Source organism: Oncorhynchus masou, chromosome 24 (genome assembly GCF_036934945.1).
Source record: "Oncorhynchus masou masou isolate Uvic2021 chromosome 24, UVic_Omas_1.1, whole genome shotgun sequence".
In the NCBI taxonomy this organism is placed as follows: domain Eukaryota; kingdom Metazoa; phylum Chordata; class Actinopteri; order Salmoniformes; family Salmonidae; genus Oncorhynchus; species Oncorhynchus masou.
This window is the reverse complement of record NC_088235.1, coordinates 112,651,883-112,677,973: the sequence shown is the minus strand read 5'-3', so window position 1 is coordinate 112,677,973 and position 26,091 is coordinate 112,651,883. Positions and strand designations below refer to the sequence as shown.

General features: G+C 43.9%; 1 protein-coding gene across 4 annotated transcripts; it reads left to right on the top strand.

The window, feature by feature from the left end:
* The first annotated feature begins 1,831 nt into the window (after positions 1 to 1,831).
* Positions 1,832 to 25,589, top strand: hdlbpa (high density lipoprotein binding protein a). 4 transcript variants are annotated; one of them, XM_064936170.1, is made up of 28 exons: positions 1,832 to 1,929; positions 3,407 to 3,478; positions 7,362 to 7,476; positions 7,687 to 7,838; positions 8,334 to 8,549; positions 8,916 to 9,122; positions 9,504 to 9,719; positions 11,486 to 11,689; positions 12,074 to 12,181; positions 12,277 to 12,381; positions 12,939 to 13,017; positions 13,177 to 13,316; positions 13,408 to 13,512; positions 14,064 to 14,177; positions 14,636 to 14,722; positions 14,852 to 14,983; positions 15,160 to 15,378; positions 17,141 to 17,362; positions 17,832 to 18,050; positions 20,106 to 20,262; positions 20,586 to 20,746; positions 20,930 to 21,034; positions 21,204 to 21,338; positions 21,952 to 22,095; positions 22,303 to 22,482; positions 22,924 to 23,040; positions 23,521 to 23,673; positions 23,970 to 25,589. In XM_064936170.1, exons 3-28 carry the CDS (start codon positions 7,401 to 7,403, stop codon positions 24,063 to 24,065), a joined length of 3,849 nt encoding a protein of 1,282 aa, XP_064792242.1. In that variant the 5' UTR covers positions 1,832 to 1,929; positions 3,407 to 3,478; positions 7,362 to 7,400; the 3' UTR covers positions 24,066 to 25,589. The 4 variants fall into 4 exon arrangements, with proteins under 4 accessions (XP_064792242.1, XP_064792240.1, XP_064792241.1 ...); XM_064936168.1 differs by having other exon boundaries at positions 23,521 to 23,682; XM_064936169.1 differs by having other exon boundaries at positions 11,483 to 11,689.
* Positions 25,590 to 26,091: the final 502 nt, after the last annotated feature.

The window sequence follows — 26,091 nt, the reverse complement described above, 5'->3', positions numbered from 1 at the left end:
AGGCGCAGCAGCGCCTCTTCAACCTCAGGAGGCTGAAGAAATTTGGCTTGTCACCAAAAGCACTCACAAACTTCTACAGATGCACAATCGAGAGCATCCTGGCGGGCTGTATCACCGCCTGGTACGGCAACTGCTCCGCCCTCAACCGTAAGGCTCTCCAGAGGGTAGTGAGGTCTGCACAACGCATCACCGGGGGCAAACTACCTGCCCTCCAGGACACCTACACCACCCGATGTTACAGGAAGGTCATAAAGATCATCAAGGACATCAACCACCCGAGCCACTGCCTGTTCACCCCGCTATCATCCAGAAGGCGAGGTCAGTACAGGTGCATCAAAGCTGGGACCGAGAGACTGAAAAAAACAGCTTCTATCTCAAGGCCATCAGACTGTTAAACAGCCACCACTAACATTGAGTGGCTGCTGCCAACACACTGACACTGACTCAACTCCAGCCACTTTAATAATGGGAATTGATGGGAAATGATGTAAATATATCACTAGCCACTTTAAACAATGCTACCTTATATAATGTTACTTACCCTACATTATTCATCTCATATGCATACGTATATACTGTACTCTATATCATCGACTGCATCCTTATGTAATACATGTATCACTAGCCACTTTAACTATGCCACTTTGTTTACATACTCATCTCATATGTATATACTGTACTCGATACCATCTACTGTATCTTGCCTATGCTGCTCTGTACCATCACTCATTCATGTATCCTTATGTACATATTCTTTATCCCCTTACACTGTGTATAAGACAGTAGTTTAGGAATTGTTAGTTAGATTACTTGTTGGTTATTACTGCATTGTCGGAACTAGAAGCACAAGCATTTCGCTACACTCGCATTAACATCTGCTAACCATGTGTATGTGACAAATAAAATTTGATTTGATTTGATATTACATTTAGAAAGTAACCGACTCAACCCTGTATATAAAATGTACATATCTATTTTAATACAGACTAGCTCAAATTATTACCTGTCATTGAAAATGGCTACCAAATGGATCATAATTTTCTGGTAAAAAAAGTGGTTGTGCAAAAACACACGTTCGCATCCCTATTTTGGAAGTGGGATGCAGCCCACTTGCTCCATTGCTAAGGCGCCGATAATTGTCAATACTTATTTATCAGAAAGTATCTGTCCAAAAGGTTTATTCGTCATTCATTCATTTATCCTTCACTTATAATGGCGTATTTATAAGGAAATGTGAATGAGTTGGACTATCAAAAATAGATATTCATTTTAAAGCACAGATATGTAAAGTAAAAAAAAGTAAAATGCCTACGTGTACATTTGATTATACTAAAGGCGTCATCGAGTGCTTCATGAATCCTATAGCCACATCATCGACCGAGAACTGGGGGTTAACTATCTGCGACAGTGCAACAACAATGTAACAACTGGTTTAAAACGACACATCGTTGGCTACAATGTTGCAAAACACATGAAATGTCAGCTGAGAATACTTGTTACAGTCACTCGTCGCATTTTCGGCTACAGTTACGGCATCAGAAATAGCGACCAAAAAAACCCTGAATTGTAGCTACTCGGGGTTTATGAAACGTCATCTTTCGTCAAGAGTTTAATCATGTGTGTTTGATTTCTCAAGCTGTAGCATTTAAAAAATATATATAATTTCAGATATATACACCACACGATCAAATCATAATCAAATGTAGTCATAGTGAAAGTGTTACAATGAAAATATACAATTTGTTTTCTTCTCACTGTATGACAAATCTGTGATCTGTAATCAGAGGCTCTTTGGCGTGACGTTAGAGGATAGGATTGGAGGGTGGTGCAGGTATATAGCCCTCCTTCGGCCTACACTTCCACCTTCTCGCCAGTGGAGTTTCAGCACAGCTTCTGCACCACCCAGGGCAGACGAGAACATAAACACGAGTAAGTAGCTAAGAAATTGTTTCACAATGTAACGTGTACGAGGAACATTAAAGACGACGTGCTCATTATTACCGTCGACATTTAGCCAATTTGGAGGGGCTGATAGTTTTGTCGAGGACGCAGTGAAATATTATCACTGTCAAAAAAAAAAATGTGCTCTGGCCTGAGTCGACTCCATGTCATTTCTGCCCTTGTTCGGCTGCCTTAATGCCTACGTGGACTTTGTGTAGCTTTTATTGTGGATGCTAACGTTTCCGTATTAAAATGGGAGAATATATGTAGCTATCATTTTATTTTTAGATTAAAAAAAAAGAAGAAATAAAATGTAAGACCTAAACACTGTTCTCGATTTCATGTTTTTTATTTTTATTACATTTTTAATGAGTTTCACTGGTAAAACTGGTTGTTAGCCTCCGGAGCTAGTTAGCCGCTTAGCACTGCAGCTACGTGTCATTACCGCGGACGGTCCAAGTTTTATACCAGTTTTATTACCGAGGAAACTAATGCGACGACACAAAGTTTTTCAGTACAAGTAATGTCTCGCAAACCCAAAACGCAATAGGGCGTTTACATGTACCTTTTTTTTCTTTTTTTTTCTACTGGAATGCCATTTATTTTTTACTATACTTCGCAAATAACGTTTTTTATTTAGATATGTTTTATGTTAAATCGTCCATTTGTCGACGCAGTTACTAGCCGTGGTGGTGGGAATCAGGGAATATTGGCTTATCTATATAACATGTCTTTGGTCGGTTAGCTAGCTACCTTATTTATATATATATCTGTTGTCGTGTTATAGTCTGTCAAATTTTCCACATCGTGATTTTCCACATGATTTTAGCTAGGTAATTATGTATTTTGTTGTTTTTGGTTCAACGCTAGCCAGCTAACTAGCTATTCTTTTGCTCTCTTGTGAATGAGGGAGAGAAGTAGGCCAGTGGGCTAGCTAACGTTAGCTAGCTATGTCTTGTTTAGCTTTTCAGCTGCAAAACACCACGTTAAATCTATCACGGTTGACGAACTAGGGTGAAAGTTCAATAAATGCCTGTTTATATGAGTAAGGCTAATTTAGCATTAGATTTTAAAGGCCACATTTAATGGAGTCTGTGGTCCTCACTGGAATGGGTATCAACGTACATATCATTAGGCTAATATGACAAAGCTGGCCAAGTCTAGTAGTATATATAATACTTCCCAATGGTCTAATATCAAACAACATTATTTTTTTTAGCTATTTCTAAACTACATTTTACCTTCAAGCAAGTAGGCCCAGATTTGTATGCTAGCTACTTCTATAGGGGATCCCTCCAGCCATTAATTAGATGTCAAAGCTTGGTTTAACCCCCCCCCCCCCACCACCCCATAAATCCTCACATTTGAATATACCACTTAAAATACTGGACATTCAATGAATTGATTATCACCTGACTGTCTGTTGTGAAACCAGTATGTTTTATTTATTTATTGTGCTTTTCAGGCAAAAGCTGGCAGGCTGACACGAACAGGCAGCTTTACAGGACGGATTATCTGGTAACTGACCATTTAGCTGGTAAGAAGTGACACTACTCTAAGCTCTTAATTATAGCCATGCTGCAGTCCCTTCTAACCTGCAGTTTTCAAATGGAAGGCAGTGGAATCGTTGGCCTTGTTGGCCACATCCACTGGCTCGTAATTAAAGATCAAAAGCTGACAAATGACTTTTTGAATACTAGATGGGGAGGGGGTGGGGGGGTGGCAGGCTATATATTATTGGGTCAATCACAAACCAGATGCTTGTCAGATTGATCTGGATTTCATTGCAATACTTTGAATCAGTGTATACAGTACCAGTCAAGTAGGTGAACACACCTACTAATTCCAGGGTTTTCTTTTGACTATTTTCTACATTGTAGAAAAATAGTGATTATATCAAAACTATGAAATAACACATATGGAATCATGTAGTGACCAAAATAGTGTTTAACAACAAAATATATTTTAAGTAGCCACCCTTTGCCTTGACAGCTTTGCACACTCCTGGCATTCTCTCAACCAACTTCATGACATTTCAATTAACAGGTGTACCTTAAGTTACTTTGTAGAATTTCTTTCCTTAATAATGCATTTGTGTCAATCAGTTGTGTTGTGACAAGGTAGGGGTGGTGTACAGAAGATATCCCTATTTGTTAAAAGACCAAGACCATATTATGGCAAGAACAGCTCAAATAAGCAAAGAGAAACAACAGTCCATCATTACTTTAAGACATGGGGGTCAGTCAATCTGGAAAATCTCAAGAACTTTGAAAGTTTCTTCAAGTGCAGTCGCAAAAACCAAGCGCCATTATGAAACTGACTCATGAGGACCGCCACAAGAAAGGAAGACCCAGAATTAACTCTGCTGCAGAAGATATGATCCTTAGAGTTACCAGCCTCAGAAATCGCAGCCCAAATAAATGCTTCACAGACAGATATCAACTGTTCTGAGGAGACTGCGTGAATCAGGCCTTCATGGTTGAATTGCTGCAAAGAAACCGCTACTAAATGACACCTATAAGAAGAGACTGGCTTGCGCCAAGAAACATGAGCAAAGGACATCCTTTGGTCAGTCCAAATATGAGCTTTTTGGTTCCAACCGCTGTGTCTTTGAGATGCAGAGTCAGTGAATGGATGATCTCCATATGTGTTTCCTACCGTGAAGCATGGAGGAGGAAGTGTGGGTGCTTTGCTGGTGACACTGGTATTTTATTTAGAATTCAAGGCATGCTTAACCAGCATGGCTACCATAGTATTCTGCAGCTATACGCCATCCCATTTGGTTTGCGCTTCGTGGGACTATCATTTTTTTTTTCTCAACAGGACAATGACACAAAACACACCTCCAGGCTGTATAAGAGTTATTTGACCAAGGAGAGTGATGGAGTGCTGCATCAGATGACCTGGCCTCCACAATCACCTGACCTCAACCCAATTGAAATGGTTTTGGATAAGCTGGGCCACAGAGTGAAGAAAAAGCAGCCAAGAAGTGCTCAGCATATGTTGAACTTCAAGACCGAAAAATCATTCCTCATGAAGCTGGTTGAATGTGCTTAGCTGTCATCCAGACAAGGGGGGGGGGGGGTGTAAATGATTCCCTTTGTTAGTTAGTAGCTTTGTATTCTACAATGTAAAAAAATAAATAAAGAAACCCTTCAATGAATACGTGTCCAAACGTTTGACTGGTACTGTATAACATTCTCAAATAATCTTTCTAGAGAAGGCTTGAAACACTTCAGTAGTCTACGTTATGAAATTTTTCAATGTTTTACATTTTTCATTTCCAGGCTGTTTATCTTGCTCCATGTTAATTAAACCAATGAGACCCCAGTAGTATGGCTTTCCTGGGCTGGCCTGTATGTAGTTCACTGTGCTAACGCGCCACTGATTCGGCCTGCTCAGCCTTAAAGATGCCTAGCCTAGAAGGAAGAGGCCCCTTAAAGGGTGCTGCTCTGGAAAGCATGTGAAAACAGCTGTACTAACGCCATGCTAAGGATCCCAGGCACCACCTCCACTGACTGTGCTGCATGCCAGTACAAAATACAATTACTAGATTGGATCTTCCCATTCAAGTAGATGTTCTGTGATTGGTTTGATTCTATTTTGATGGTATAAAGTCCCCCCCCCCCCCCCCCCCACACTGCTTCTCATTCATTTGAAGCAAAACTATTTTGCAGTTTGCAGAGGAATAGCCTAGTAAATGTTCTATGGGGTCACCCCCCCCCTTTTTGCCAAACCTTAACCATTAGTGGGGAAAGTATAAAACTGATCCAAGAGGAGTGTCTTGGGACAACTTCACCCTACACCTAGCGCATGTGCTAAGGGTCCAGTCTGATCTACTTGGTTAGGACTGGGGCGGGGGAAGCTGATCCTAGATCTGTACCTAGGGGAAGCTCCAGTGGGTGGATGAACTGAACGGGTCAGTGGGGAAATCCTCTTAACCTTGGAAAGCTCATTCACCCAGCTTAGAAAGGCCTAGGCCAACAACTCAACTCAGTTGTTCAAATCAATGTATTTGTCAAGGGCCGAATACAACAAGTGTAGACCTTACTGTGAAATGCTTACTTAACAAGCACTTAAACCAACAGTGCAGTTCATGAAGTGTTAAGAAAATATTTATGAAATATAGTAAAAAGAACAGTAACACAATAAAATAAGAGGCTATATACAGGGGTTACCGGTACCTAGTCAATGTGCGGGGGTACAGGTTAGTCGCGGTAATTTGTTCATGTAGGTAGTGGTGAAGTTTACCCTAGGTACAGATCCAGGATCCACTTCCCCTCCCCTAGCCCAGAGGCAGGCAGCTGTCAATTTTGATTAGTTTCCATCTTACTGTCCAGATGAATTGTATGCAGTCGGCAATATACTGATATCTCATGTGGACAGGTTTAAACATAGGACTTTCTACAGTTAAGCTGTAATGGTGTCAGTTTTTTCCTTAACTAGACTTTAAAAAGAGGGGGAGTGAAATATGCATTCTTTGTGTAAAACACAATTTTCCATCACCGTGATCAAGTGGCTAATGCCTTGGAATGCTAGTTCCGGATGTTGTGTATCGCGGTCAGCCAATCAGGTTGCAGCAGTCTGTTTACCTTTTGCTGAACGTAGGGCGCGACATCAGGAAGTAGCATTAGGCACTAACATGGAAATGGCGTTACGTTAAAGTACACGTTTTCCAATATTTTTCCTTCTTGCCATTAAATCTAGTTTAGGAGGAAATTGACACTTTTGCAACCTGAATGGAGAATTTTATTTATTTAGATGTTATTTTTTATTAAAGGTACAAACCGGTCCGTTGGCTGTGTTGCTTGCTGCGTACAATGCGTTTTGGACGGTAAATTGAAACCATCCACACCAGATTTAATATCGCTATCAGCTGGCCTTTAGGTTCACCCCTGCCCCCCCCCCCCCCTTTAACATTTAGTGTGGAAAATGCTGAACTGAACAGAGATCAGTGTGTAGTGTGTCAACATCACATGTTGCTACTGCACATGTTGCTACTCAGTTTGTCCTCTTGGTTATGCTAAATTTGCCTAATCTGTGCACTAAAGCTATTTGTCAAGACTTTCAAAGAAAGTGTTGACGTGTGAAATAGGTAATAGCTGGAACATAGATTATCCCTCCTGGAAAGGCATGGCTTCTTTTGATAACAGTAGATAAGACAGTGGGGCCTAACATCAAAGTCCATTCAAGCTGATCAATGTGTTTTTTGTTCTACTATATATTTAACCCTTAACTATAAGTGGTTTATTTTGTTTTCATGGTTTATTGTATTTTCTAGCCATGAGACAAGGCCTTATAAAGACATCAATGTTTTTAATAATCTTACCCTTTTTTGTCTGTCATGTCTTCGCTATACAGGCTATTTTGTTTTATTTTTTTTAACCCTGATTTAACGATGTCCTCTTTTCCTTTACTAGTGACACACTCGTACTCCGTGTAAACGTGGGATTTCGACCATGAGCTCAGTCGCTGTACTTACGCAGGAAAGCTTCAACGAGCACCGCTCTGGGCTCGTTGCAGAGCAGGCAGGTGGTGAGTTTGTTTTTATTTGTTCCTCTGGGTAGAGTAGTCTGGCCTTCAGTTATCAATGACCATCTCAACAAATATGCTACCTAAAGCAACAAGACATGAGTTGTGTTAACTGATAATGTACCTGTCATTTATCAGACACTCGTAGTCAGTGAGTTTGTAATTTTTTTTTTATATATATATGTTGGCTTGTTTCTAATGGTTCTGACACAGGGTCTAGTTCTGCTGGAGATGAGGAAGCCCCAGCCTACAAGGATGCCTTCCCTCCGCTGCCTGAGAAGGCTGCTTCACCTGAGGGGACCCAGGAACCAGTCAATGCCTGGACCTCCAAGATCCGGCCCCTCAAATCCTCTGTCATCACCCAGGTAGCTACACCCCCTCTGTCGTCGCCCAGGTAGCTACACCCCCTCTGTCGTCGCCCAGGTAGCTACACCCCCTCTGTCGTCGCCCAGGTAGCTACACCCCCTCTGTCGTCGCCCAGGTAGCTACACCCCCTCTGTCGTCGCCCAGGTAGCTACACCCCCTCTGTCGTCGCCCAGGTAGCTACACCCCCTCTGTCGTCGCCCAGGTAGCTGGAGCGTTTACTCAACACTTTGTTGCATTGGAGTAAGAAACTGTTGTAGCAAATGGTATCCCTAATTCCATATAGTGCACTACTATTGGACCAGAGCCCATAGAGCTGTGGTCTAAAGTAGTGCACTATGTAGGGAATAGGGATACCATTTGGGACACGACACCATGTTTGTTGTAGCGAATGACTCTTCCTTCTGCCTTTGGTAAACCTGGGTGTGGAGACCTTTAAAAAAAAGTATATTCAAACATGTAATGTTTGCTCTCTGCTAACTTATGACTCTCGCTAGGTTTTCCACGTTCCTCTGGAAGAGCGCAAGTACAAGGACATCAACCAGTTCGGTGAAGGAGATCAGGCAAAGGTCTGTGTGGACATCATGCATAAGACTGGAGCCCACCTGGAACTCTCCATGGCTAAAGACCAGGGCCTGTCCATCATGGTGTCTGGGAAACTGGACGCAGTGATGAAAGCCCGCAAGGAGATTGTGTCCCGACTGCAGACTCAGGTCTGTATAGATGGGATGAGTTCACGTTTAGCCTTTATTTGGCTGTTGAGTTCATTATAACAATGTAGGTTACAGTGTATATCAGAGATGCATTTAGACTGATCCTTTTTGATTTCCCAATTGTTGTACTATTAGTGTGTGGTTTTGAGGCCCCCACCTCAGGACTCCCTGGTGGGAAAAAAGTGTCAATTCTTACTGAGTGGACTATCGTGGCTAAATAAATAAAAATGAAATGAGTCATCCCACTTCAGTATGAATTCATGCACGGTTACTAAATTTAATCTAAGTTGACTACTTTTATTTATTTACCTTTGTGGTAATATTAACATATGTTTATAAACCCATTTTCCTTTTTTTTTTTTTCAGGCTTCAGCTACTGTGGCAATCCCCAAAGAACACCATCGCTTTGTCATCGGCAAGAATGGGGAGAAGCTGCAGGAGTTGGAGCTCAAGACTGCCACCAAGATCCAGATTCCAAGACCAGATGACCCCAGCAACCATATCAAGATCTCTGGCACCAAGGAGGGCCTGGAGAAGGCCAAGCACGAGATTCTGCTCATCTCTGCCGAGCAGGTAGCCAACCTGGTGTCGTATCGGTTACCTAGCGATCGCTCTAGTGTCATCGTCTAGAACTACTCTCCACTCGCTGAGTTAACTATCACATAATGACCCCTTTAACTCACTATGGAATTCTTTGCGGCACAACATTTTTCTACTTCAGGTCATATCTGTTACCTTTTTTATCTAAAACTTATATTTTTTATAATTTCTGCCATTTATGGTAACCACCCCACTTAATGAACATGCCCCTAAAGCACTAACGCTAGCCTCGCTGTTATTACACTGCCATGAACATGGTTCGGAAGCGAGCCAGTTCAGTTTGTGAAATGTTATATCAGTCCGACGTGTTGGACAACCTAACTGATGACTGTCTGCTCTCTGCCCCCCCTCCAGGACAAGCGTGCTGTGGAGCGGGTGAACATCGACAAGGTGTTCCATCCCTTCATCACTGGTGCCTACAACAAGCAGGTGGCAGATATGATGCAGGAGACGGGGGCCCGCATCAACGTCCCCCCACCCAGCGTCAATAAGACGGAGATCGTCATTACTGGGGAGAAAGAGCAGGTGGCCCTTGCTGTGGCTATGATCAAGAAGATTTATGAGGGGAAGGTGTGTAGGTCTATGCTCTGTCGTCTTTAACCTGATTTTAAAGAGATGTTATGGTCCTTTCGAACCTGCTTTATGGCAAATATTGCTATGATGAAGGTGATTGGAGGGGAAGGTACAGTTGAAGTTAGTTTACATACACTTAGGTTGGAGTCATTAAATCGTTTTTTTAACCACTCCACACATCTCTTGTTAACAAACTATAGTTTTGGAAAGTTGGTGAGGGCATCTACTTTGTTCATGACACAAGTCATTATTCCAACAATTGTTTACAGACACATTGAATTATAAGTGAAATAATCTATCACAATTCCAGTGGGTCAGAAGTTTACATACGTTAAGTTGACTGTGCCTTTAAACAGCTTGGAAAATTCCAGAAAATTATTTTATGGCTTCTGATAGGCTAATTGACATCAATTGAGTGTCTGGTTCATCCTTGGGAGCAATTTTAAAACGCCTGAAGGTACCACGTTCATCTGTACAAACAATAGTACGCAATTATAAACACCATGGAACCACGCAGCCGTCATACCGCTCAGGAAGGAGACGCGTTCTGTCTCCTAGAGATGAACGTACTTTGATGTGAAAAGTGCAAATCAATCCCAGAACAACAGCAAAGGACCTTGTGAAGATGGAGGAAACGGGTACAAAAGTATCTATATCCACAGTAAAAATGAGTCCTATATCGACATAACCTGAAACGCTGCTCAGCAAGGAAGAAGCCACTGCTCCAAAACCGCCATTAAAAAAATCCAGATTACGGTTTGCAACTGCACATGGGGACAAAGGTTGTACTTTTTGGAGAAATGTCCTCTAGTCTGAAACAAAAACAACTGTTTGGCCATAATGATCATCATTATGTTTGGAGGAAAAAGGGGGAGGCTTTCAAACCGAAGAGCACCATCCCAACCGTGAAGCACAGGGGTGGCAGCATCATGTTGTGGGGGTGCACTTCACCTAATTCTCCTTCCTCATGACGCCATCTCTTATGTGGATATATTGAAGCAACATCTCAAGACATCAGTCAGGAAGTTAAAGCTTGGTCGCAAATGGGTCTTCCAAATGGACAATGACCCCCAAGCACTGAAAAGGCGTGTGCGCAATGAGGCCCAGTCTGTCAGGAGGAATGGGCTGAAATTCACCTAACTTATTGTGAGAATTTTATGGAAGGCCACCTGAAATGTTTGACCCAAGTCAAACAATTTATAGGCAATGCTACCAAATATTGAGTATCTGTGAACTTCTGACCCACTGGGAATGTGGTAAAAATAAATAAAAGCTGAAATAAATTATTCTCTATTCTGACATTTCACATTCTTAAAATAAAGTGGTGATCCTAACTGGACTAAGACGGGGACTTTTTACTAGGATTAAATGTCAGGAATTGTGAAACTCAGTTTAAATCTATTTGGCTAAGATGTATGTAAACTTCAGACTTCAACTGTTTATGTCCTGCTAGCTAAAATTGTGCTAAACAGGAATGATTGAGTGTCAGCGTTTTTAACATGTATGCAATGTTGTCATGTAGCCCCAGGGTACCAGGAAGTGACTTCAGTTGTCTCGGTAATCTGAGGTCTTGTGAAGGTTACTACTAGTGTCAGTGGCACGACTGTAGTCTTAGACTGTGTCTCTCTTTCGGTCTTGACATTTTATTCGAATTGGGACCAATACAAATATAACATTTTGAATATGCAACAGTCAAATGTTACAAGTTGCACTTGATCTTTACACTAATTTCCAGTGCTTCGTTCACCCTTTTCTCCCAGCAGAAAAATGCCACCACCATCGCGGTAGAGGTGAAGAAATCTCAGCACAAGTACGTGATCGGCCCCAAGGGAAACACCCTGCAAGAGATCCTGGAGAAAACTGGCGTCTCGGTCGAGATCCCACCCCCAGACAGCAACTCGGAGACCGTCATCTTGCGCGGGGAGCCAGACCGGCTGGGTCAGGCTCTCACTGAAGTTTACGCCAAGGTATATATGTTACACATTGCAACAGAAACACTACTACACAGTACGTACTATACAGGTCTCACTGAAGTTGGGGCCAAGGTAGATATACATTACACCTCTCTGCAGCACCTTTCACACGGCCTAGGCCTGGCATTCACTGGTGTTTAGTCCAAGGTAGATGCATTATTATTTAAGGTTTTACTTGCAATGTGAATGTGTTTTTTTTTTTGACCTTCCTTAGTTGAATGTACTGATTTGTAAGTAGTTCTCCTAAAAGGCTACTTGCTAAATGACTAACGTGTAAACCATATAGCACCTTTTCAGGGCCTCTGGTCCACGAGGATGTCCCATGACCTCAATGGGTTCTCGGGTTTCTAAACGTGACCCTGTTTGTGTGTTTCCCAGGCCAACAGCTATACTGTATCCTCAGTCGTAGCTCCTTCCTGGCTTCATCGCTTCATCATTGGCAAGAAGGGGCAGAACCTGGCCAAGATTACCCAGCAAATGCCCAAGGTGTGTGTGTGTGTGTGTGGGGGGGCGCGCGTGTTTGTTCCAGGTGGGGGATGCAGCTCACGGTCTGACTTGGTGTTTTTCTCTGTGTATTGCAGGTGCACATTGAGTTCACTGAGGGCGAGGATAAGATCACCCTGGAAGGCCCCACCAAAGACATGCAGATGGTGCAGAGTCAGATGGAAGCCATCGTCACTGACCTGGTAAAGACCGTCCGAATGCAGGCGCACCAGGCTAGCCTCGTCCACTCCAAGCAGGCGCACCAGGCTAGCCTCGTCCACTCCAAGCAGGCGCACCAGGCTAGCCTCGTCCACTCCATGCAGGCGCACCAGGCTAGCCTCGTCCACGCCATGCAGACCCACCAGGCTAGCCTCGTCCACTCCATGCAGACCCACCAGGCTAGCCTCGTCCACTCCATGCAGACCCACCAGGCTAGCTTCGTCCACTCCATGCAGACCCACCAGGCTAGCCTCGTCCACTCCAAGCAGGCGGACCAGGCTAGCCTCGTCCACTCCAAGCAGACGTCCATTTACCAAAACCCAGATTAAGCCTATTAGATTACTGGGCTGAAGCGCATTCAATGTAGAGTCTCCCTTGAGCTTTGGCTTTGTAGTTAAAGAGTAGGCTTAATCTGAGTCTAGGCCTAGTTTGTTTCATTGTCCCAACGACCGACTGTGTAGACCACACTGATTTCCTTGGTTTTAGGACTTGGTAGTTAAACATGGCATCAAATGAATGATTATTTCCTTTCCCCTTCTAGGTGAGCCGCATGGATTATTTGGAGATTAGTGTGGACCCCAGATTCCACAGACACCTGATTGGGAAGGGTGGTGCCAACAGTAAGTTGTGTTTTATTTTATTATTTTTAAGCAAAGCAGGGGTTGGTTTGAGAAGTGGGGCGAGTAAAGATGTTTAAATACAAAGATACACAAATGTATTTTTAAGATATTTAGCGTATTACTAAACGGTGGTTAACTTTATTCTCCTGCCCTGTTCAGTAAACCGCATCAAAGATCTACACAAGGTGTCTGTGCGTATCCCCCCTGACAACGAGAAGAGCCACCTGATCCGCATCGAGGGGGATCCCCAGGGGGTTCAGGAAGCCAGTAAGGAGCTGCTTGAGCTAGCGTCGCGCATGGTGAGTGTCACGATTCTCTCTCGTCACCATAATGTCCCCGTGGGAGTTGTCCCTCAACCTTTCGTCTCCTCTCTCTCTCTCTCTCTCGCAGGAGAACGAGCGTACAAAGGACCTGATCATTGAACAGCGTTTTCACAGAGCCATCATTGGCCAAAAAGGGGAGAAGATTAAGGACGTTCGCGACAAGTTCCCCGAGGTGAGTCACAGACCGTGTTGCCGTGGCAACGCACCCGACGACGCCGTAGACCGCGGCTCAGTGAGACTTCAGTCAGCGAGGCTGTGTTTACACAGGCAGCACAATTCTGCTCGTTGGCCCAATTATTAACAGAGCAGAATATATATTTCTACTTTATGGCTCAAAAGACCAATTAGTGGGAGGGAGGGGGGTGGAGCTTAGATTCGGGCCTGATTTTAAACGCAGCCTTAGAAGCCATGACGATCGTGTGTCAGAACCACATATTTAGACTAGCTGTACATGTATGGCTCTGGTAAATGCTATAAAATGCTTCAGTGTATACAACTATAACATTTTGCTGTATAGTTACAGGAAACAACTATGTTCATTTTGTTTAGGATGAATATATATTTTTTATGAAAAGGTGTATATATATTTTTTATGAAAAGGTGTGTGTATATATATTTTTTATGAAAAGGTGTGTGTGTGTATATATATATATATTTTATGAAAAGGTATATATTTAAGGTTTTCCAAGCTGTACATAAAGTAGTAATGTTTTCGATTTGCAGGTCATCATCAACTTCCCAGACCCGGCAGCGAAGAGTGACATCGTTCAGTTGCGTGGTCCAAGAAACGAGGTGGAGAAATGCTGCAAGTTCATGGCAAAGATGGTTGCTGACATGGTATGTAGATCATCAAACAAAACATCTAAATGATCGACTCTCTGTGACAACTAGGTTTAACTTATTTATATATATAGAAAAATAATTTTTTATATTGCATGAGGTTAGTGTGTTATTGTGTTAAGTACATTTGGCTTTCAAGACATTGTGCTGGTAAAGCGCTTCATTTTTTAAATTTTATTTTACCTTTATTTAACTAGGCAAGTCAGTTAAGAACAAATTCTTATTTTCAAATGACGGGGGCGGCAGGGTAGCCTAGTGGTTGGTGTTGGACTAGCAACCAGAAGGTTGCAAGTTCAAATCTCCGAGCTGACAAGGTACAAATCTGTCTTTCTGCCCCTGAACATGCAGTTAACCCACTGTTCCTAGGCCGTCATTGAAAATAAGAATTTGTTCTTAACTGACTTGCCTAGTTAAATAAAGGTAAAATAAAAAAAATCTGATTTTGTCTTTTTCAGGTGGAGAATGGCTTCTTTCTGTCAGTTCCCATCTTCAAACAATTCCACAAGAACATTATTGGGAAAGGTGGTGCCAACATCAAGAAGGTATATTCTCATTTAATGGGATTATGAATTTAAACTTCGTTTGGGGGACCAGTTCTTTCATAATTTCAGGCTTTTTAAAATAAGGGGGGGGGGGGGAATGGTATTACCTGACAGAGTAATTCCTTCCAGATTCGTGAGGAAACTAACACCAGGATTGACCTGCCTGCCGAGAACAGCAACTCTGAGATGATCGTCATCACCGGCAAGAAGGAAAACTGTGAGGCCGCGAGAATCCGTATCCTGTCTATCCAGAAAGAACTGGTAACTTACTGGCTTTACTCAGGATGTTTGCCGTCTAAGATGGCCTGTGTTCTTCCATGTCAATGCCGATCAGGATAGAATGTTCGTACGTTTGTAATTTCTCTCTCCTATGAAACCATGTTTCCATTCTGTGCCCGGTGAACTTCATCTGCCACGATTGTGTCCCTTCCACCCAGGCAAACATTACAGAGATGGAGGTGTCCATCCCCTCAAAGCTGCACAACTCCCTGATTGGCTCGAAGGGCCGTTTCGTCCGCTCCATCATGGAAGAGTGTGGCGGCGTCCATATCCACTTCCCCACCGAGGGCTCCGGCATCGACACGGTCACCATCAGGGGCCCTGCCGAGGAGGTGGAGAAGGCGAAGAAACAGCTGCTCTCTCTGGCCCAGGATAAGGTTTGATCCTGTTATCTTATTTAGGCTTTTACTTATCAGTAGGTTGAGGACCAGGTTAGTTTTTCTTTGTTCATTTTGGCTATGGTTGTCATGAGAGTTGGGTTTAGTTTCAGGAAGTAAACTGAAATTTCCTTCACTAAAAAGCAATTGAAATAGAATTCATCCCAACTAGGGTGACCACATTTTAAAATGCCCAAATATGGGACCATTTTGAAGCGCAAAATTCTTGGGATGCAGAAATGAGAGACTGGCTGTTTTATACAAATTTGGAAATATTTAGCCACAGTAACAATTCTGGTTGGTCTCAAGGAATGTAAAACTGGTAGGATTTTTTTTATTTTTTAAACAGGGTTGAGACACAAGTATGTTGAATGAGCAACTAATGCGCATTGAGAGCCTACCAAGTGTGGGGAAATGACCTTCTCTTTTTTAATTTTAATTTTATTTTTTACCTTTATTTAACCAGGCAAGTCAGTTAAGAACAAATTCTTATTTTCAATGACGGCCTAGGAACAGTGGGTTAACTGCCTGTTCAGGGGCAGAACGACAGATTTGTACCTTGTCAGCTTGGGGGTTTGAACTTGCAACCTTCCGGTTACTAGTCCAACGCTCTAACCACTAGGCTACCCTGCCGCCTTTGTCTAGTAGGCGACAGCTACTTAGGCCTACTTTACTATGGTAGTTATTCGTTTGAAGCGCACTTTTTGTAAGTAGTTAGCGGTTCTCTCCAAGTTCAGCTGGAATTGAACCCAAAAAAAAGGAATTTGACCAATGTGATTGGTTGTCGTTATGACATTGGCCTACGTGTCATCTTGCGCTGCCCAGAATATCAGATCTCAACAACGATTGGAAAAGTGTTCAACATCACTAGCACCACGTCCTTAAGATATATCTGGTCATAAGCACAACATGACCGCGTACGACACCGGTTGGAATGTCTGAATGAAATACGGGACATATGGACTTGTTAAAAACCCTCTCTGGCCCTGGGACACACAGCCACAAACTTTAGAGAGAAACTCTCCAGCCCAGCAGAGGCTACCATCCCCTGGTTTTGGACCTCTGGTTTTGTGAGGGGGTTGCCAGGGGCCCTTCTAGAACACTCCCCTGCCTGTGATTGACTGACCTGGTCAGCCAATCACAGGCTGTGAAGGGGTCGCAAACCACCAGTAGTCTGTTTAGTTGGACACAGAGGTCCAGAGAGACAACGGGTCAGAACTCTGCACCACCTCAACAGAACTCAATACTGGACCCTTCCTGAACAACCTTCCTAACTGTGTTAGTGGTTGGATGACCATAAACCACTAAACACTACCTCACTCACCCTACTGCCAGTCTCTTCTTCGTGTTTCCTTATGATAATTATCAGTCCTCTAACAGGGACTCTGGGACAGTTGCACCTCTGAGACCGACACCTCTGAGATGACAATTTATTTGATAAAAAAAAAAAAAAATTTTTTTTTTTAATTTGTTGGTAAAATACAGCACATAATTGTTTTGTAGGGGATAAAGAGCCAAAATGCGAGACTGTCCCGGTACAATCTGGGACGTGGTCACCCTAATCCCAAACCTGGTCGTCAGTAGTCCATGTACACTTTTTTTTTAAAGAAGTAAACTGAACTAACCACCTCCACCATTATGTTGCAGCACATTCTAAAAAATGTTCTCTCTGTCTCTGTCTCTGTCTCTGTCTCTGTCTCTGTCTCTGTCTCTGTCTCTGTCTCTGTCTCTGTCTTTCTTTCTGTCTTTCTCTCTCTCTCAGCAAACCAAGAGTCACACGGCTGAGCTGAAGGCCAAGCCAGAGTACCACAAGTTTCTGATTGGTAAAGGAGGCGGTAACATTCGTAAAGTACGCGACAGTACTGGCGCTAGGATTATCTTCCCGACACCTGAAGACGAGGACCAGGAGCTGATCACCGTGGTTGGGACAGAGGAGGCAGTCAGAGAGGCCCAGAGGGAACTGGAGGAACTCATCAAGAGCTTGGTAAAGACTTTTTATTTTATTTATTTTTTATCAATATATTTTGTTTGATTTGATTATGGAAAACTGGAGAGCTTAACTCAGACACCTTCAGAGGTGAAATTTGATGATTTTTTTTCACCTCTCAAGATGATAATTCTGGTCCTCTCACCTCTGGTGGTGATGTGCCATTCTTCTCTCAAGGTGATGACCATGGGGGGCCGTTTTAAAGATCTTTTTTGGACATTTCGAGATGACAGATGTTTAATAAACTGACGCCATCAAAAGATTCTCCTGACAGCATTGTTTTGTATTGATGTTACGTACCTATGTTTACAGCAGAATCAAACTCTCCTGTGTATTTTAGTCATTTTTTAGCGTGTAAGGAAACTGTCATTTTGACACTGACCCCAAACTTTTTAGATTATACACTCACTGTTTTTGTTTGACACATTTTGAATATTAAACCCCGTGCTTGCTTGTCGTCGCTCAGGATAACGTGGTGGAGGATGTAATGAATGTGGATCCCAAGCACCACCGGTACTTTGTGGCTCGCCGTGGGCAGGTGCTGAGGGACATCGCTGATGAGTACGGAGGCGTGATGGTGAGCTTCCCCAGGAGCGGCGCCAACAGCGACAAGGTCACTCTGAAGGGAGCCAAAGACTGCGTGGAGGCAGCCAAGAAACGCATGCTGGAGATCATCGAGGACCTGGTGAGTTCACAGGGCTTTACCAACTTTATTTATGGCCAATTTTCCAATGGAGACTTACCTCAGTGTTTCACCTAAACGGGCTGTCCTTTTGACTCCACTTCCACGGCCCAGCTCCAGTGTCTCTCTCGGCCATGGCCTCCGTGGTCCTGCTCTTAACTGGGGCCGAAACCTGACCACTAGGTACTTTTCAGCTGGCATTTACACCGAAATTGTTGTATTTAGATTTTTGTTCAGAGTTACAGTTCAATATAAGGAAATCGGCCAATTGAAATAAATAAAATTCATTAGGACCTAATCTATCGATTTCACATGACTGGGAATAGATATGCATCTGCTGGTCATAGATATACTGTAAAAGGGTAGGGTTGTGGATCAGAACCAGTCGGTATCTGGTGTGACCATTTGCCTCATGAAAACCAGTCGGTGTCTGGTGTGACCATTTGCCTCATGAAAACCAGTCGGTATCTGGTGTGACCATTAACCTCATGAAAACCAGTCGGTATCTGGTGTGACCATTTACCTCATGAAAACCAGTCGGTATCTGGTGTGACCATTTACCTCATGAAAACCAGTCGGTGTCTGGTGTGACCATTTACCTCATGAAAACCAGTCGGTGTCTGGTGTGACCATTTACCTCATGAAAACCAGTCGGTGTCTGGTGTGACCATTTACCTCATGAAAACCAGTCGGTGTCTGGTGTGACCATTTACCTCATGAAAACCAGTCGGTGTCTGGTGTGACCATTTACCTCATGAAAACCAGTCGGTATCTGGTGTGACCATTTACCTCATGAAAACCAGTCGGTATCTGGTGTGACCATTTACCTCATGAAAACCAGTCGGTATCTGGTGTGACCACCATTTGCCTCATGCAGCGTGACACATCTCCTTCACATAGAGTTGATCAGGCTGTTGACTGGCCTGTGGAATGTTGTTCCACTCCTCTTCAATGGTTGTACAGTTGCTGGATATTGGCAGGAACTGGACCATGCTGTCGATCCAGAGCATCCCAAACATGCTCAATGGGGTGACATGTCTGGGTATGCAGGCCATGGAAGAACTGGGACAATTACAGCTCCCGGGAATTGTGTACAGATCCTTTGAGAATGGGGCCGTGCATTATCATGCTGAAACATGAGGTGATGATGGTGGATGAATGACACTACAATGGACCTCAGGATCTCGTCACGGTATCTCTGTGCATTGTTGGTTGTCTGTAGCTTATGCCTGCACATACCATAACCCCACTGCCACCATGGGACACTCTAACAGACCGCTCGCCCACACAACACCATACACGTGGTCTGTGTTTGTGGGGCCGGTTGGACGTACAGCCAACTTCTCTAAAAAAAAATAAGTTTGGAGGCGGGTTTATGGTAGAGAAATGAACATTCGATTCTCTGACAACCGTTCTGGTGGCCATTCCTGCAGTCAGCATGCCAATTGCACTCTCCCTCATCTTGACATCTGTGGCATTGTGATTTTTTTTTATATATATATATTTTTTTTCTTTAACTGCGCATTTTTAAAGTGGTCTTTTATTGTCCCCGGCACAAGGTGCACCTATGTAATGACCACGCTGTTTAATCAGCTTCTTGATAGGCCACACCTGTCAGATGGCTGGATTATCCTAGCAAAGGAGAAATGTTCACTAACAGGGATATAAAGAAATTAGTGCACAGAATTGGACAAGCTTTTTGTGCGTAAGGAAAACAATTGTTTTTAATATATTATTTTGTTCTGTGTGTGTATAGATATATCTCTCTGAACGTGGGTTAACACCTCAGAAAGCAACTGTCTTGATGCAGACGTTGTTGATTTGTGTTCGCCACAGGTCTTTGGTGTCACTCCTGATGGGAACACAGTCACACTAGATTTAACATAACAATGGTGACCCCACTGGTGAGGGGGAAGTCTCAGGCGGGACTCCGTCATACTCGTCCGCTGGGACATAAGGACGCATCACAATTTTCGTCTCGTTCACCCAGTACCATGATGCCCATGTCATAACTAGCCTGTCCTCTCTGATTGGCTAACGGTCCTCCTCTGTCTCCAGGATGCCCAGGTGACCATGGAGTGTGTGATTCCTCAGAAGTTCCACCGTTCCATCATGGGACCCAAAGGTTCCCGTATCCAAGGCATCACCAGGGACCACAACGTGCAGATCAAATTCCCTGAGCGAGTGGACGGTCCGGGGAAAGGAGGCCCAGCCGGTGAAGCACCCTGTTGTTCTCGGGCAATAATTCAGAGTCAGAGGAGTGCTGTTATGGGATCAGTTTTGACTAGTTTAAGATCAGCACTCAAGACTTTACAATGACTGATGTATGGTTGTATCTACTTTCTCTTTCTTTGTTTCGTTGAATGCACTGTGTAAGACATTCTGCATAAGAGCGCCTGCTACATGACCTAAATGTAATGATCCCTAGATTGTTAAGAGTTGTCTCTCTCTAAGGTTGTTTTTGAAGCAAGTCTTTCAGATTTCTGTTCCAACTGCCTGGTTCATTCTCTAATCACCCCCCCCCCCCTTCTTCCCCAGCTCCCCCGGCCGAGGCTGCAGTGCAGGAGAATGGAGAGGCTAACGGAGAGATGGTTGAAGAGTCTGCAGCACCTGTGGATCCCGCTGCACCGAAGAAGTGTGACGTCATCGTGCTTTCTGGCCGCAAGGAGCGATGCGAGGCTGCTGTGGAGGCACTCAAGGTCACTCCTCTTCTTGAACGTTTGAAATTGTCTTGTCTGTGTACTGTCAGTAAACTCTTTACCGAGGTTATATGTGACTCTCGTATAGAGCAGTTTTTTTCTTCACTTTCATATTTTTTTTTCCCTTTCATATTTTTTTTCCATGTGTAGTTCAACTTGTGTTTCACTACCTTTCTTCCTCAGGCTTTGGTCCCCGTCACCACTGAAGTGGAAGTGCCTTTTGAGCTTCACCGTTACATCATTGGGCAGAAAGGAAGTGGAATTCGTAAGATGATGGATGAGTTTGAGGTACGGAACAGTAGTTTCATTGTCACTTTTTTTTAAATTTATTTTTGTTAGTGGAGTAGCTGAAATGGGACTCATTCAGGATACAGTCTGTTCTGTCTGGATGTTTGATTCAACATTGTAATTGTTTTTAAATTATATATATTTTTTTTACTATTGCCTCCACCGCCAGGTTAATATTCAAGTGCCTGCTCCTGAGCTGCAGTCTGACGTAATCTCCATTACTGGCTTGGCCAATCACCTGGACCGCGCTAAGGAGGGTCTCCTGGAGCGCGTTAAAGAGCTGACTGCTGAGCAGGAGGACCGGGTATGTGTTGCTCTCTTTACACTGCGCTCCTACGTCTCAGAACCACAGTGTTAAAACGTGTTGGACTGCAGTCCATCACAAGTTACGTAGTCTGGTGTCCTATCTGTCTGGTGCCGAGTCATTGTGGGGCGGCAGGGTGGCCTAGTGGTTAGAGTGGAGGGGCGGCAGGGCGGCCGAGTGGTTAGAGTGTAGGGGCGGCCGAGTGGTTAGAGTGTAGGGGCGGCCGAGTGGTTAGAGTGTAGGGGCGGCCGAGTGGTTAGAGTGTAGGGGCGGCCGAGTGGTTAGAGTGTAGGGGCGGCCGAGTGGTTAGAGTGTAGGGGCGGCCGAGTGGTTAGAGTGTTGGATTAGTAAGCGGAAGGTTGCAAGTTCAAATCCCCGAGCTGACAAGGTACAAAATCTGTCGTTCTGCCCCTAAATAGGCAGTTAACCCACTGATCCTCATTAAAATAAGAATTTGTTCTTAACTGACTTGCCTAGTAAAATAAAGGTAAAATAAAAAAAAAAATAATAACAAATTGTTATGCCAGCTGGCGTTCGGCCCCCAACCGGCTGTAAGACCAGGCGAACGAGTGACATGGTTCTGACTGGGGGATGTGTGTACATTCATTTGCAGTCCCTCAGGAGCTTCAAGTTGACCATCACTGTGGACCCCAAGTATCACCCCAAGATCATTGGCCGTAAGGGGGCCATAATAACCAACATCCGCACAGAACACGACGTCAACATCCAGTTCCCAGACAAGAACGACGACAACCAGGTACACAGTCTGTGGTCAATTCTTCTGTCCTCAAGCCACTTGTCCTTTGCAAAAAAATAAATAAAATAAATGAATCTTCTTGGATCTTCTCCAATGGGGTTTGGGGGGGGGTTATTATGCAAGTAATTGAGGAAATGAGAGAGAGCCTTCAACTTGATGTTTCCCCTCATGTAAGTTCTATGGTCCTGACATACACCCCCCCCCCAGGACCAGATCACCATCACGGGGTATGAGCACAAGACGACAGCTGCCAGGGATGCCATCCAGGCCATCGTGGACGAGCTGGAGGAGATGATCTCCGAGGATATCACCCTGGACGCCCGCGTCCACGCCCGTATCATCGGGGCCCGTGGCAAGGGCATCCGCAAGATCATGGATGAGTTCAAGGTGAGGGGGGGGGGGGCTTTATCAGTAGGCTAGTTTCCCTGACACATAAAGGCCAGTCTTGGACTCAAACGCATACTCCATGAAAATTGTCTATTGAAATAGGATTTTAGTCCAGGGCAAGCTCGTCTGTCTTGGATAAGGTTGTGAGAACAGACACACACACGTACATGACACACACACACACACGTACATGACATGCACAGGATAGTCTTGCCTTGCCCCTTTGAATTCTGGGAATCCGTTCAACGTATTCCGTCTGTATATACTGTTTGATGCATTTCGATATTAACATAAAAATGTCCCCTCTTTGGCTTAATTTGAAATGGACAAAAGACAATAATTTATCTTATATATATATATTAAATGCTTATTTTGTTTCTGGAGGAATATCATAGGACCTCTACTTTAAATGATCATGTTTTCTTCCTTTTTTTTTTTTAGGTGGATCTGCGATTCCCCCAGCCCGGCGCTGCTGACCCCAATCAGGTGTTTGTTACTGGTCGTCCTGAGTTGGTGGACGAAGCCATCGACCACCTCCTCAACCTGGAAGAGGAATATGTGAGTACTCTTATCAAAGTTGGTACAGGGTGAATTTACCCCTAAATGCTGATCTTGGGTCCCCCCTCCACACACTAATGGGTAAGGTTAGGATTTCCGCATGGGAAGCTGATTCTTGATCTGTACTTAGGGGAAACTTCACCCTGGGCTTTGAAAGCCATTTTGGGCATCCTCCATTGACTTGATCCTCTTGGCCCTTGGTGTCCACCATGGCTCTCTGTATCTTCCGTGATGCGTTGTATATTACCGTTTCTTTTTTCTGTCTGGTCAATGCTCAGTCTTTATTGGTCAGTTTATTGATTGACCTGTATCATTGACAAAGCATTTACCTAGACCCCCCCCAAAGGTAATCGTTGGTTCTTAATTTGACTGAACACTTTCTGATTCCCTTTGAATGTAGAGTACCTTCAACAACCCCCCCCTCCGCCCCATTTTCATATAGCGTTTTAAAAATCAAACTTTTTTTTTTTCTGTTTTCAGATGGCTGACGTGAATGAGAATGAATCTAAGATGACATACATGAAGCCCACTGGTGACCGCGGTGCTTCCTCGATGGATGAGGGAGGACGAGAGCGAGGCTCCTCCAAAGGCTTTGTGGTGAGGGAGGCACCCTGGCAAACCGGCAGTGAGAAGGTGAGAGAGGTGATGGATCTCTTTATTTTATTTTCTCCTTTGACAAATCTGACCCATTTACCTTTTTTTGTGCTAGCCTGGTCCCGTATCTGTTTGTACTGTCCTGACATACTACTTTCATGTGGTCATTGTATTTAGCACAGATCTGGGATCCAGGCTACGTTTGTGTATTGTCCTTATTATAAAAATAAAAACAATTCATTGATTTTGTTGTAGTTTTGGAATGCAGTCATTTGTCATTCAATGATCACTGACATGTACTTGTTTTTGCTCGCTCTGTGTCTTTCGCTCTCCAGGCCCCAGACATGAGCAGTTCAGAGGACTTCCCCAGCTTTGGTGCTCCTGTGGCGGCCACCAACAAGGCTTCTCCATGGGGACCCAAGCGCTTCTGAGCAGAGCTGTGCTGCTATGAAGGAGAAAGACGGCCCTCACCTCCACCTGACGACACAATCTTCCCCTCCATCGCCTGCCCCAACCCTATGGACCTGGACTGACCGCTGACCCCCCCCCCCCCACAGAAGTCTCTGCAGTCCTGGAAATGTTTCATGCTTCTCTCTTCTGTCTACATAACTTGGTTTGCCTTTTTGTAGATTTTACGGTGTAGTCTGAAATGCTTTCAACCAAACTGTATTTGGACCTGTAACTTAAGCTTTGTGTCTTCTTGCATTCAGTAATGGGTCTTTCTGTAACAACAAAACAAACAAATTATACTTATTATAAGAAACGTTGTTGGGTTATGTCTATATTCAGGTAGACGTTCAGTGTTTTCCGAGACTTGACATTTCATAATGATTTGAAATGTGTTACCAAATCCAAAGCTGTTAAGGGAACCCAAGCAACACTTCATAGGTTTACTGAGCTGCCCCTTAGTTGCCTTCGCAGGGTGTGTGGGGCTGGAGGGAGGGAGGGAGGTGACTTACCTCTGGCGACATGTTAATGCAGGTCTGTCCATTTTCAGCTTTTGATTTGAAGTGAAGAAGCTTGACCACCGTGGTGGCCAGCTGTCTGTTCTCAACTTACTCTCCTCCACTCCTCGTGGAATTGTGTACGTCATCTCATTCAGGTCTCAGTCTTATTGCTGCATCTGAGTGGTTCTGTCCTCCAGTCTTTCATCCTGTCTGCTTGTTACTGTGCTTGTGAGTGTATGGCCAGGTAGTGATGTGTTGTATCATGCAGCCTTATTAATTTGTTCAACTGTTTTTGTTTTGGTTTTGGAGGGGTGATTCACTACAGATATACTATTTCACACACTCTCTCAAACTGCCAGATGCTTTTGGAGATTGTACTGTAATCATCCTACTGCAACACTAGAGCTCCAGAAGTTTCAATACCCCACACACTAACTGTTAAAGTACCATACTTGTTCCATACTGTAGTTTTTTTTTTTCTCTCTCTTTTGTGACATTTTGAAAATGAAGTTTAAACTCTCTACTCATGGCTTTTGGAAGCAAAAGAGCAGACCATTCTGTGCCAATGAACTGTCTTCTGTCTAGTGATGTTACTCATCCTGCTACCTACCGGGGTCAGTGTCCAGTCCCTTTTTGTCTTCCAGTTGCTATGCAGATTGTTCTGTAACCATAGCAATGGCCCTCTTTATCAGCCTTAGCTCTAGAGTGATATAAACCAGACTCCTGAGGTGATGTCACAGTCCCGAGGAGATCAGGAGGCGTACAGAACAAATGCTGTGGATAAATGTTCAATCGTCTCATTCAGTTCATGGCAGTGGGTGGTTAAATGTTTTTTTCCCCCCGGTGATGCACACTTCCTGAAAGATATGACATTGTCTAATCCTGGTCTATATCATTCTAGCCTTATATGAAAGATTATGCAAAAACCATTACAATAAGAAGTGAAACAAATATGGATGACACTGGAAATGAAATTGTCCAAAAAGTCAATAAAAATTGAAAATGGTATTTATTTTTTTTGTTAGTTGAACATGTAGCTCGCTACTTTAACTAGAGTTTAGGCTGCATGAGAACCTGACTACATTGGCAGTAGAAGGGGCTGTACTGACGAGATCAGTGGCTTTCGATGTGGCACCGTCATAGGATGCCACCTTTCCGACAAGTCAGTTCATCAAATATCTGTCCTGCTCAACTAAGTGCTGTTGTTGTGAAGTGGAAACTTCTAGGAGCGGCTCAGCTGAGAATTGGTAGTGGTAGGCCACACAAGCTCACAGCCCCGCCGAGTGCTGAAACAGGTAGCGTGTAAAAATCATCTGTACTCTGTTGCAACACTCACTACCGAGTTCCAAACTGCCTCTGGAAGCTATGTCAGCACAAGAAATGTTCGCCGGGAGCTTCATGAAATGGGTTTCCATGGCCGAGCAGCCACGCACCATGTGCAATACCAAGCCTTGGCTGGAGTGTTGTGAAGCTCGCCGCCATTGGACTCTGGAGCAGTGGAAACACGTTC